Source organism: Musca domestica, unplaced genomic scaffold (genome assembly GCF_030504385.1).
Source record: "Musca domestica strain aabys unplaced genomic scaffold, Musca_domestica.polishedcontigs.V.1.1 2, whole genome shotgun sequence".
Lineage (NCBI taxonomy): Eukaryota > Metazoa > Arthropoda > Insecta > Diptera > Muscidae > Musca > Musca domestica.
In genome coordinates this window covers 6,327,621-6,339,439 of record NW_026712249.1, presented here as the reverse complement: position 1 = coordinate 6,339,439, position 11,819 = coordinate 6,327,621, and the positions used below count along the sequence as shown (strand labels likewise).

Genomic DNA, 11,819 nt, shown 5'->3' with positions numbered 1-11,819 from the left:
AGTCGGCATACCGATTTTTTATAAGGATAATTAAAAATAATAAAAAATTAATTAATAAAAACAGACAAAAACCTGGGGAACTGATGACGATTGGTGGCTCTTTCCGAAACCTAGGTATTCCCTGCCTTACCCCCTGGTAAACAGTATCATCGTTCTCCACTAATAAAAAAACGTTGTTTTTACAAAAACAAGAACAAAGGGATAAAGCCTGACCATTTTGCTACAACAAAATACTACGGTCTCCCGAACAAACAAGCCAACACTGTTGTATTAATTAAAATATGAAATTTTTTTAGTTAAACTGATTCGACGTCTTTATTGTACTTTTCTTAAGAATAGGGATTGGCCGTTCATGCGGAGGACCTGCACAGACAAAAATTTAATTTTTATTAGAATAAATCGTTTCTTAGCGAAATTGTACACAAAGATAGCTGAGATTATATTCGAAGCAAAGAATAATTTCTGTTTAGTTATAACTGTTTAATTTATTTGAGCTAAAAAATAAAAAAGTGCCGACGACTGGGAGATGCCGAACCTACGCGCACTTTCCCTATAAGTATACAAAAAGTTACTAAATATTAAATCCATTGCATTGGACAAATTTATAGAGCTAAAATACAAATTTGAAATGAATTTAGCTGATATGATGTGGGATAGATGTAGTAAAGTTTTTTTTCGCAAATTCGACTTATAGGTATACTAAAGGTACCAAAAAAGAGCAATTTTGATATAATTTGGTATTATGTAAATGGATAGAGCTAAAATCTTGACATGTGATATGAGAATCAAATTTGAACAGTAAGGTTCATAAAAGGAGGTTGGGGCTGTAATTACGTACAAATAAGTACTAAATAGTACCAAATCTGGTATTTGAATAAGGAATAGAGTTGAAAATCAATAATTAGGTATTGTGATCGACCTATGCGGTGGATATATGAAGTTAAATTTGAATTAGAGGTAAGATTTTGAAATTCGGTATGAGATTCAAGTCTAGTTGAGGTAGTTTTTGGAATGTGTACATTGTGTAAGAACTATTCAAAACGGTACTACAAGTTGGTACTATTTGGTAATGGATGGAGCTGCAGTTTTGCGTACTATTTAGTGTACGAAAATTCGTAAAAGTTACTAAATTTGTTATATAGTTTAGAAATAGAAATATGATTGAATATTAGCATAGGGATATCCGTGAGTCTGTGGCGTTTGGATAAGGAAGGGGTTTTGTATAGTGTACGAAAACAAAAAAAAAACTGCTACTAACTCTCATAAAATCTGAAAATGTTCCTAATTTTTCTACTTCTACTGGTCGGTCCACTTTCTTAAAAAAACAATCCAGGAACCAATTGAAAACGAAAGGTGTATCAAATTTGGTTAAAGCAATGCTCGCCGCAATAATGTTTGTCAGACTTGGGTTAAGTGCGCAAATTAACAGCAATGCCACCCGTCCATTTGCCTGTCCGGTCGGCTGATGTGCACGACAACTCTCGAATGGACTATCCGATTCGGTCCAAACATCGCAATATTATAGTCAAACTTAGATCGAAATGGTCAACATCAGTCCACTCCTTCTGGTAAAAGGTCAACATTTTCAAAGAAAATATTTAACCTCATAGAAAGAGAATCCTAATATTTTTTCAGTGATAGACCATGTGCGAAAATAAAATATATCGGTCCACTCCATCAGGTACTATTTAAAATTTTTTAATAATTATGACACTAATAAAATGTGATGTAAAAATCCGATTGACTTCAAATTGCACACAACACAATATTTTAATTAACCCTAGTGTGAAGGTGAAATATATCGGTCCAATATCTCTGGTACCTCCGCCACAAGGGGTCAAAATTTCCACGAAGCTTTTAAAACGCGAAATTACCATCCGATTCCATGCAGACTTAGTACATCTCAATTTTCCATCAACACAATATCTTTTATTAAGATGGTAGAGATCGGACTATTCCTTCTGGTACCTCCCCCACAAAGGGTCAATGTTTTGGATGCCAAAAAAGATTAAAAAATCCGCAATAGGCACCCGGTCTCTTCTTTATATCTATTAACACAAGATCTGCTGTAAATATGGGGTATATCGGCCACTCCTTCTGGTACCTCCCCCACAAAGGGTCAACATTTTGAATATCCGTTAAGCTCATAAAACCCGATATTAACATACGATATCATTCAGACTTGACACATCTCAATATTTCTATTAGCACAAGATCTGTTATAAAGATGTCTGATATCGGACCATTCCTTCTGGTACCTTCCCCACAAAGGGTGAAAGTTTTGAATAACCAAGACGTAATAAAATCCGAAGTAAGTACCCGGTTCTCTTCATATTTCACACATCCCATTATTTCTACTAACACAAGATTTGCTCTGAAGATGGAATATATCGGTCCATTCCTTCTGGTACCTCCCTCACAAAAGGTCAAAACCGGATATTTACATCAGATTCCATTCCAGACTTGGCACATCTCAATTTTTCCATCAACACAAGATTTGTTATAAATATGGCAGAGATCGGGCAATTTCTTATGGTACCTCAAGCCAGTGATTCTTTACAAATAGCTAAATCCAAACATTTCGCTCAAACAGAAACCTGAGATGAATGCAGATTTTATAATTTCCCAAAAAAGTGGATATAAATGTTCGATTTGCTTGTAATTTTGCCGATACCAATATTTTTTTTAGCATGAAAATGGAATACTTCGGTCGATTACATCTGGTACATCAAGCTTATTTTACATTTTCTTAAAATTATCACATATTTCATAAAAAGTGAAGGAAGTAATCAATATAGTCCAAATTTGGGACGTCACAATCTTTATATCATATTTATTTAGGACCTATACGAAATGGACAATTGCTTTAGAACTCACTCCATAGAGGAGTGAAGAGTTTAAATAATCATAACAGAAGTCAAAATATATTTCAATAATCGAACATTGACTGAGGGTATATATCTGTCCGACTCTTTTTAACTGGTTTTATTGATAATTTAATACAGGTGACTTTTTTTTTCCAGACATCACGTAATAGTCCATTTTAGTTCAAACTGTTTTTTTTTTACAATGAATTGGGACCATGTTATCGCCATTAAATGTTACATAATGGCTATAAAATTCTTGCTATCGTTTGATTTTCCAGTACAAAAACGCCTCTGTGTCGTCGAAAGCTTACCTTTTCTGGCTGGTTATTTGCTTATCTAAGCATAGTCCACACATATCGACAAAACATCAGCATTACATACTTAAACCTATTCCCTGACATACCTGTAGTTCCTTGCAGAAACCATAGCCAGAGTTATCTGATTTAGTGTGAACCGACCGACCGGTGGTGCCTTTGTATTGTCGTTGATGACTGCTAGTGTTGGTCGTGTTTGTTTTTTCCTCGTTCATCCTTTGTGCATTCGAAGAGCGTGTGTGTGTGTTGGTGTGGACTTTTGTGAAAGATGATCTACAACGGATATCCTATGGTCTAACATAGCTCAATAATTTTAACTACCATTACGTGTGACTGGTATCCGAGAACGTGTGGTGCATGTGTCGGGGTTGGCGAGATGTGCAAAAAGGTATGCAAAACCATCGCCTAACACCATTCGACTCCCTGACTCCCTGGTGATTTTTGCAAAGCTTTATTTATTCACATCCTCCATTCAACACATTATAGCTTCTTGTGGTAACTGTTTATGGCTTTGTTGGTTATTGAATTAGCCCAATAAACCAGAAAAAGTAACACACACACTCTCACACACGGAGCTTGGAAATTGTTCCGACTTCTTGTGAACAGCACGTAAGGGACCGGCCCGTATATTGAGTTGTGGTTCTTCTGCCTTGGTTTTGGTTTTTCTCGTTTTCTCTGCCTGTCATAGAGTCATCGAATTGTAAATTACACCAAAGGGGCTCACACACACACACACAGGCATAATCAAATAAAATGGTACACGTTTTGTCACACACACACACTCGTGCAATCAATGTATTCATTCTCACGTATGTTGCTGTTAGAGAACTGGTGCTGGTTCATATTATCCTGTTGTCTATCTTGTAGCTATCCTAACGATATCCTTGGTGTCTGCCAATTGTTTGCCATTTTTCCAGCCCTATGCTGGGGTATTTTTCCCTCTGAGAGGTAATGAGCTGTGAGCTATTTCTATGTCATTTACCGTTGACGGGGCGGCAGCATCATTCAATAAAAATGTAACAACAACGTCATCATCATCATCATCGGCATTGATGTCCTCTTTCCCAGAGTCATTATGGCTCTGGAAAATTGTTGTGTTGTTTATAATAAAGTAAAATGAAAATCATATTTTCACACACACCCACGCTGTGTGTGTGCGTGTGACTCAATTAAATATTGGCTTTGGCTTTAAAGAAGACAAATAAAATTGCCATCTAATGAGAACACCTACATTGTTCGGAATGCCACAAAACAATGCCAATGTGTTGCCGGTTGCGAGTGTGACGACGTGTTTTCACTTTGAAGCTGGGGTAGGTTCAGCGGGGGCCAGAGTCGTCACAAAAATTTATTTGTTAGGACATAAAGAGAGAGAGAGAGAGCGAAGCAAAAATATTTTCTTAAAACGTTATAAATTTATTTCCTTAAATAACACTAAACACTACACTAAACACAATAAAATCACGTTCAGAACTTTTTACGAAGAACACTAAATCACAAAGTTCAGTCGAAATGTTAATAAACGGGTAGCAGTGGTGGCAGCTTGGCACAGCGGCGGCCCGATGAATAGGCGAGCGACGAATAGGGTGGCGGCGGCTTTGGCACAGCGGCGGCCCGATGAATAGGCGAGCGGCGAATAGGGTGGCGGCGGCTTTGGCACAGCGGCGGCCCGATGAATACGTCAGCGGCGAGTAGTAGTGGCGGCAGCTTGGCACAGCGGCGGCCCGATGAATAGGCGAGCGGCGAATAGGGTGGCGGCGGCTTTGGCACAGCGGCGGCCCGATGAATAGGCGAGCGGCGAATAGGGTGGCGGCGGCTTTGGCACAGCGGCGGCCCGATGAATACGTCAGCGGCGAGTAGTAGTGGCGGCAGCTTGGCACAGCGGCGGCCTGATGAATACGCGCACGACGAATCGGGTGGCGGCAGCTTTGGCACAGCAGCAGCCCGATGAGTACGTCAGTCGCCGTCAACGCAGCCCGAAGAATAGGGAGTATTGCTACAGCCCTCACTTGACCCTGCGTTCAGTCGCCGTCAACGCAGCCCGAAGAATAGGGAGTATTGCTACAACCCTCACTTGACCCTGCGTTCAGTCGCCGTCAACGCAGCCCGAAGAATAGGGAGTATTGCTACAACCCTCACTTGACCCTGCGTTCAGTCGCCGTCAACGCAGCCCGAAGAATAGGGAGTATTGCTACAACCCTCACTTGACCCTGCGTTCCGTCGCCGTCAACGCAGCCCGAAGAATAGGGAGTATTGCTACAACCCTCACTTGACCCTGCGTTCAGTCGCCGTCAACGCAGCCCGAAGAATAGGGAGTATTGCTACAACCCTCACTTGACCCTGCGTTCAGTCGCCGTCAACGCAGCCCGAAGAATAGGGAGTATTGCTACAACCCTCACTTGACCCTGCGTTCAGTCCAGTCCAGTCTCCACAAATAGTCAAGGCTTATTGTTTGGCTTACTAAGACTCAATTCAACCGAGGTTGCGCGCCTTTTCTTCCTCCCAATCACACTTGACTTACCAGCCATCAACAGAAGACTGATCCCGATTGTGTGAAATGCGTCTCCTTTTATACCTTTTTGGCTGGACAACGATTGTTGTTTTCTCATGACAGCAGCTGATCCCAATCTGACAGTTTTGCGTAGTTCCGCCATTTGCCACCAGGGGTTCCAATGTTGTATTTTAAGTATACTTCTTTCTACTAGGGGACCTGTGTGACCGTTAATATTCAAATACATTTAAATTACATGACCCTGAGTAGCTGTTAGTTTAATTCATAACTTAAATATTTTAATTCATTTTCAAACAAAGAAAATATAATTCATAGTTGATGTATATAACATAAGTAAGTAAAAATGGTCTTTAAAATAATAATGTACCCCAAAAACGAAAGCATGACTTTTGGGCGTTACATGGCATCTCTTCCTCCCTCTGATTTTTGATTCCTTGATTTGCTTTCTCTATTGCTATTGGGTTTCAATAGCCAGGAAGCCCTAGGGTGTTATGTAACCTTTTATTTCTCCGACATGGGCACTTTGGTTCGACTATATCTCGGTCGAATAGGAAGGTATGTTAGAGACCAATTGCAGAAGTTCGGAGAGATACCTTCACTACCCCGTCTGCTGATATTATTATGCGGTACTGCTTGCCATCTTGTTTAACAATTCGCTTCAGTTTGTGTCCCTTTTTCCAATTGTTTTTAAACTTCTCGATACGGATTTGTAGGTTTTCGGGATAATTTGGCAGTTCGAGAAATGTGTTATCGTGTTGGGGCTATCTTGCTCCATCGTGATGTTGAAATTTTGAGAATTGCGATGGTCTTTGAAGTATGGGCTTATATTAGGACACTGATTAGTTTGGGTATTGTCAATTTAATGTCTAAAAATAAAATAAGAAATTATAATGAAATGGCATCACATAAACGTAAGTGGAACTACAATCAACATTCTACTTCTATGTCTACAATTTAATTTTGTTCTTCATAAAAAGGCTTAATTTCACTTAAGTGCGCGACGCGGGTGATGTTGTCTTTTCCTCGGACTACAACGATTACTGGAGATTGGAATTTTTGTACGACAAACGGCCCTCCGTATTTGGGCGCTAGTTTGGCGGCGAAATTTTCGACGGCCTTCGACTGAGGATGTAGACGAACTAGAACTTGCTCCCCAATCTTTGGTTTCCAAACTCGTCGTCTAAGGTTGTACTGTCTCCGCTGGTTTTGAGATGCTTTTGCCAAGTTTCGACGCACTATCTTAAATATTTCTTTCAACTCCTGGGCACGGTCTTCTGGTAAGACTATTCTAGCACCAGTTCCTGTTGTGAGCTGATCATATAATGCCTGGGGCAGTCGCGGTTCTCTTCCTTGTGTCAGGTATGCCGGCGAATATCCAGTGGATTCTGATGCACTAGTGTTTATGGCTAACATTATTTCGGGCAGCATATCGTCCCATGTATTATGTTGTTTCGAAACTTGTGCTATCATTGTTTTCACTGTCCGATTTGTCCTTTCAGTAGGGTTCTCTTGCGGGGTGTAAGGAGCCGTAAGTTGATGCTTTATACCCATTTCTGCTAGGAATTTTTCGAATTGGTTGCTAGTGAATTGGGTTCCGTTATCGGTTATCAATATTTTTGGAACCCCATATCTAGAAATAATTCTTTCTCTGCATGCCTTTATTAATCCCTCTGTCGTAGCCTTCCGCAATGGAACCAACTCCGTCCATTTTGAGAATCTATCCATAATAACGAGTAGCATTGAGTTACCGTGCTTAGATCGCGGTAGGGGTCCTACGAAGTCCGCACAAATAGTGGCCCATGGTTCCTCCGGGATTCTTATCAACATTTCCCCTGCTGGTTTCTGTTGGCTGACTTTATATTTTTGGCAACATTCGCACTGCTGGACATAACGTTTGATGTCCTGGAACATACCAGGCCAAAAATATCGGTTCGCCACCTTGTTGCTAGTCTTTCGCACTCCCAAATGACCTCCGGTGACACTGTCATGATTTTCTCTAAGGACCTGAATCCTTGATCCGGTGGGCACACACAGCTTCCATGGTGTGCAATCTTCATCGTTTATTTGCTTGGGAAAATGTCGATAAACATTTCCCTCAATGATTGTATAGTCTGGATACTTCTTCGGATTCTTGGTTATGGTTTCCTTCAACTTTTCTAGCCATGGGCACGGACTGGTGTCATATTTTACTGTGGCTAGGTCTAACGTTTCCAAAGGTGTTCTCGAAAGCGCATCCGCCACAACGTTCTGTTTTCCTCTACGGTATCTGATCAAAAAATTATATTGCTGTAGCTCGAGAGCCCAACGTGCGAGTCGACCTGTAGGGCTTTCAATAGAATTTAACCATTTTAGGGCCAAATGATCGGTAATAACTATAAACTGGTAACCCTCTAAATAGGGTCTCATGTGTCTAATGCCCCACAGTATGGCTAGACATTCCTTTTCAGTCGCTGAGTAGTTCTTTTCAGCCTGTTTTAAATGTCTGCTGGCGTAGGCTATGACACGTTCCACGTTATCTAACTCCTGTGTTAGAACTGCTCCAAGGCCATAGTTGCTGGCATCAGTTTGCAATATGAACGTCTTTGTGAAATCCGGACAAGCCAGAACGGGGGCTTCAGTTAACTTTGCTTTTAGGTCTGAGAATGCTTCTTGTTGTTCGGGACCCCATTTCCAGTGTTTTCCCTTTTTAAGAAGACTAGTCAATGGTTGTGAAATTGTTGCAAACTGTGGGACAAATCTTCGGTACCAAGATGCTACTCCAAGAAATCTTCGTACCTCCTTTACCGATGTTGGAGGTTTCATTTCCACTATTGCGGCAACTTTATCTGGATCCGTCTTTATTCCCTCGCTACTCACAACATGGCCTAAATACTTCGTTTCTTTTCTGAAAAATTCGCATTTCTCAATGTTTATTCTCAGGTTAGCTGATCGCAATCTTCTGAACACTTCTCTCAAGTTCCGCAAGTGTTCCTCAAACGTTTTTCCAATGACGATGATATCGTCAAGGTATGCAAAAGCGTGGGGGTCCATTTCAGGCCCAATCACACTATCTAATGCCCGTTGGAAGGTTGCCGGTGCTGAATGCAAACCGAAAGGCATCACTTTCCACTGATATAGACCTTTACCAGCTACCGCAAAGGCCGTGTATTTTCTGCTCTCCTTCGCCATAGGTATTTGCCAATATCCGTCTTTAAGGTCCAGGCTACTCACGTATTTGGCATCCCGTAGTCGATTCAGTATTGTGTCGATGCGGGGTAAAGGGTAGGCATCTGGAACAGAACGTTTATTCAATTGGCGAAAATCCATACAAGTTCTCCAATTCCCATTTTTCTTTCTGACTAATGTGATGGGGAAACAGTATGGGCTTGTAGACGGCTCTATACATCCTCGTTCTTCGAGCTTTCTCACTTCGGCATTAATCACGGCTTGCATTGCAGGATTTCGCGGAGCATATCTTAATTTAATGGGTCGATCGTCGGTCATTACAATCTTATGTTCAGCTATTGACGATAGGCCATTTAATTGTTGGAACTTAGGGAGTTCCTGTGCCAGAAAATTTTCAACGATCTCACATTGCGTTTTACTCAATTCATCGTTTAAGAATTTAGGTCTGGGGGATACATTATTCGTAGCTGTCATTGTATCTATTACCTCTTTTGATGGGGTTTCCTCTCCTATAGCCACGGTACAATGCTCCGTTGATGTGGTTGGCTTACTTAATTTGACACTTATACCGGCGCAGTGAATGGTCGTGTGGAACTGTTTTAGAAATTCCAATCCCAATATGATGTTTTCCTTGAATTGCGGCATGATGAGAAATGTAACATCTGAGCTTTGGTTTCCAAATGTAACAGGTAACACTGTTGATCTTGTGATGTTCACCGTGGTGCCGTCTGCGAGGATAACATTTGCCTCATGCCGTGAATAAGTAAACCTTTTCTTGATTTTTTCCGCAAATTCTCTTTTTATAAAACAGCTAGTGGCACCAGTGTCGACAGTTGCTTTAATAGCTTTCCCCTCTATTAAGACAGTTGCAGTAAGGCGATATTCTTCACATTGCAATGATGTAATATTCTGGTTACTCTTCTTTGCCGGGGGTTCATCCTGCTGCGTTTCTGGATTGGATGAGCTTTCGTTTAGCACTTGGTCACCTTGATTGGTGCAATACAGGTTATTTCTAGAGTTGTCCGCACGTCGATTATAGTTTTGTTGATTTCGAGGCTGTTCTGACCGAGAATTATTTGGTATGCTTTCGAGTTCGTCTGCCAAGGAGATCAATTCCGAAAGTGTGGTAAAGTCTTTACGGCGAATGTACCATTGATAATCCGAATGCGCGTTTCTAAAAATTCGTTCCAATTTTTGTTCTTCGGTCATATTGGTGTGCTGCATAAGATGCTGTATAGAGAGTACATATTCCTTAAACGGCTCCTTATTACGCTGTATCCTTCTCCTAATTTCATCCTCCAATTTCTCAAAGTATCTCGGTGGCAAAAAGAATTTCAGAAAATCACTCTTAAATTCGTTCCAGGTAGTCCAGTGTCGGTTGTTGTTCCTTAGCCAGATTAAAGCTTTACCTCGTAACCACTCTGGCATTACTTTAATTATTTGATTCAATTCCACGATGTACATTTCAGCCATTTCTTCTACACGTTCTACGAATCCAATAGGGTCCATACCATTTTCAAAAGTAATATTCCATTTTCGGATTTGGTCGAGAATTACGAGTAACGACGAATTATTGGATGGCTTGGGCGGAGAATCTTTTTGAAATCCATATTCGGGGTTTGTTGGCGACATCTTCTGTACTTTTTGATCGTTTGTTACCCCTGTGCTTGACTCTCCATGTGACCTTTCCGCGGAAATGTGGGGAAGGGCGTACTCTGTTTTCATTGGGGATAATACTATTGCTTCTGCTCCACACGGTGTTACGGTTATAAGGGGTTGTTTTGTGACGGCTCGCAATGTCGGCGATTTGGTCGGACTGGTACTTTCATGTTTGTTCTGCAACTCTATAAGCCGTCTGTATACATCGGCTTCATGGTCGTTGTGGAGAAATTTAGCCCATCTTTTTCGGAGATCGTCCACTTTTCCAACTGGATCAAGATTGAATTCAGTAAGATATGTTACCAAGTCTTCTTGCTTTAGCATATAGGCCCAGGAGACCTTCAACATTGTCTTTTCGTTTGACATTTTTTTTTTTTTTTTTTTTTTTTTTTATTTTCTTATTATTATTATTTTTACTTGTTTCAGTTTTTTTTTTTTTTTTTTTTTAACTGTTTTTTTTTTCACTGGGTTTTCATCTGTATTTGTCTAATTATTGTTCACTCATTTATTTATTCTTTCTCTCTTTTATTGTCCCTGCTCGGGCGCCATTGTGACGACGTGTTTTCACTTTGAAGCTGGGGTAGGTTCAGCGGGGGCCAGAGTCGTCACAAAAATTTATTTGTTAGGACATAAAGAGAGAGAGAGAGAGCGAAGCAAAAATATTTTCTTAAAACGTTATAAATTTATTTCCTTAAATAACACTAAACACTACACTAAACACAATAAAATCACGTTCAGAACTTTTTACGAAGAACACTAAATCACAAAGTTCAGTCGAAATGTTAATAAACGGGTAGCAGTGGTGGCAGCTTGGCACAGCGGCGGCCCGATGAATAGGCGAGCGACGAATAGGGTGGCGGCGGCTTTGGCACAGCGGCGGCCCGATGAATAGGCGAGCGGCGAATAGGGTGGCGGCGGCTTTGGCACAGCGGCGGCCCGATGAATACGTCAGCGGCGAGTAGTAGTGGCGGCAGCTTGGCACAGCGGCGGCCCGATGAATAGGCGAGCGGCGAATAGGGTGGCGGCGGCTTTGGCACAGCGGCGGCCCGATGAATAGGCGAGCGGCGAATAGGGTGGCGGCGGCTTTGGCACAGCGGCGGCCCGATGAATACGTCAGCGGCGAGTAGTAGTGGCGGCAGCTTGGCACAGCGGCGGCCTGATGAATACGCGCACGACGAATCGGGTGGCGGCAGCTTTGGCACAGCAGCAGCCCGATGAGTACGTCAGTCGCCGTCAACGCAGCCCGAAGAATAGGGAGTATTGCTACAGCCCTCACTTGACCCTGCGTTCAGTCGCCGTCAACGC

The 11,819-nt window shown here is 41.6% G+C and overlaps 1 protein-coding gene across 1 annotated transcript; it reads right to left on the bottom strand.

Moving 5' to 3' along the window:
- Positions 1 to 5,263: 5,263 nt before the first annotated feature.
- LOC131802167 (uncharacterized) lies at positions 5,264 to 10,903 on the bottom strand. Its single transcript, XM_059121732.1, has 2 exons — positions 9,342 to 10,903; positions 5,264 to 6,556 (listed from the first exon to the last, which is right to left on the bottom strand). The coding sequence occupies exons 1-2, from the start codon at positions 10,878 to 10,880 to the stop codon at positions 6,545 to 6,547; spliced, it is 1,551 nt and encodes a 516-aa protein (XP_058977715.1). The 5' UTR covers positions 10,881 to 10,903; the 3' UTR covers positions 5,264 to 6,544.
- Positions 10,904 to 11,819: the final 916 nt, after the last annotated feature.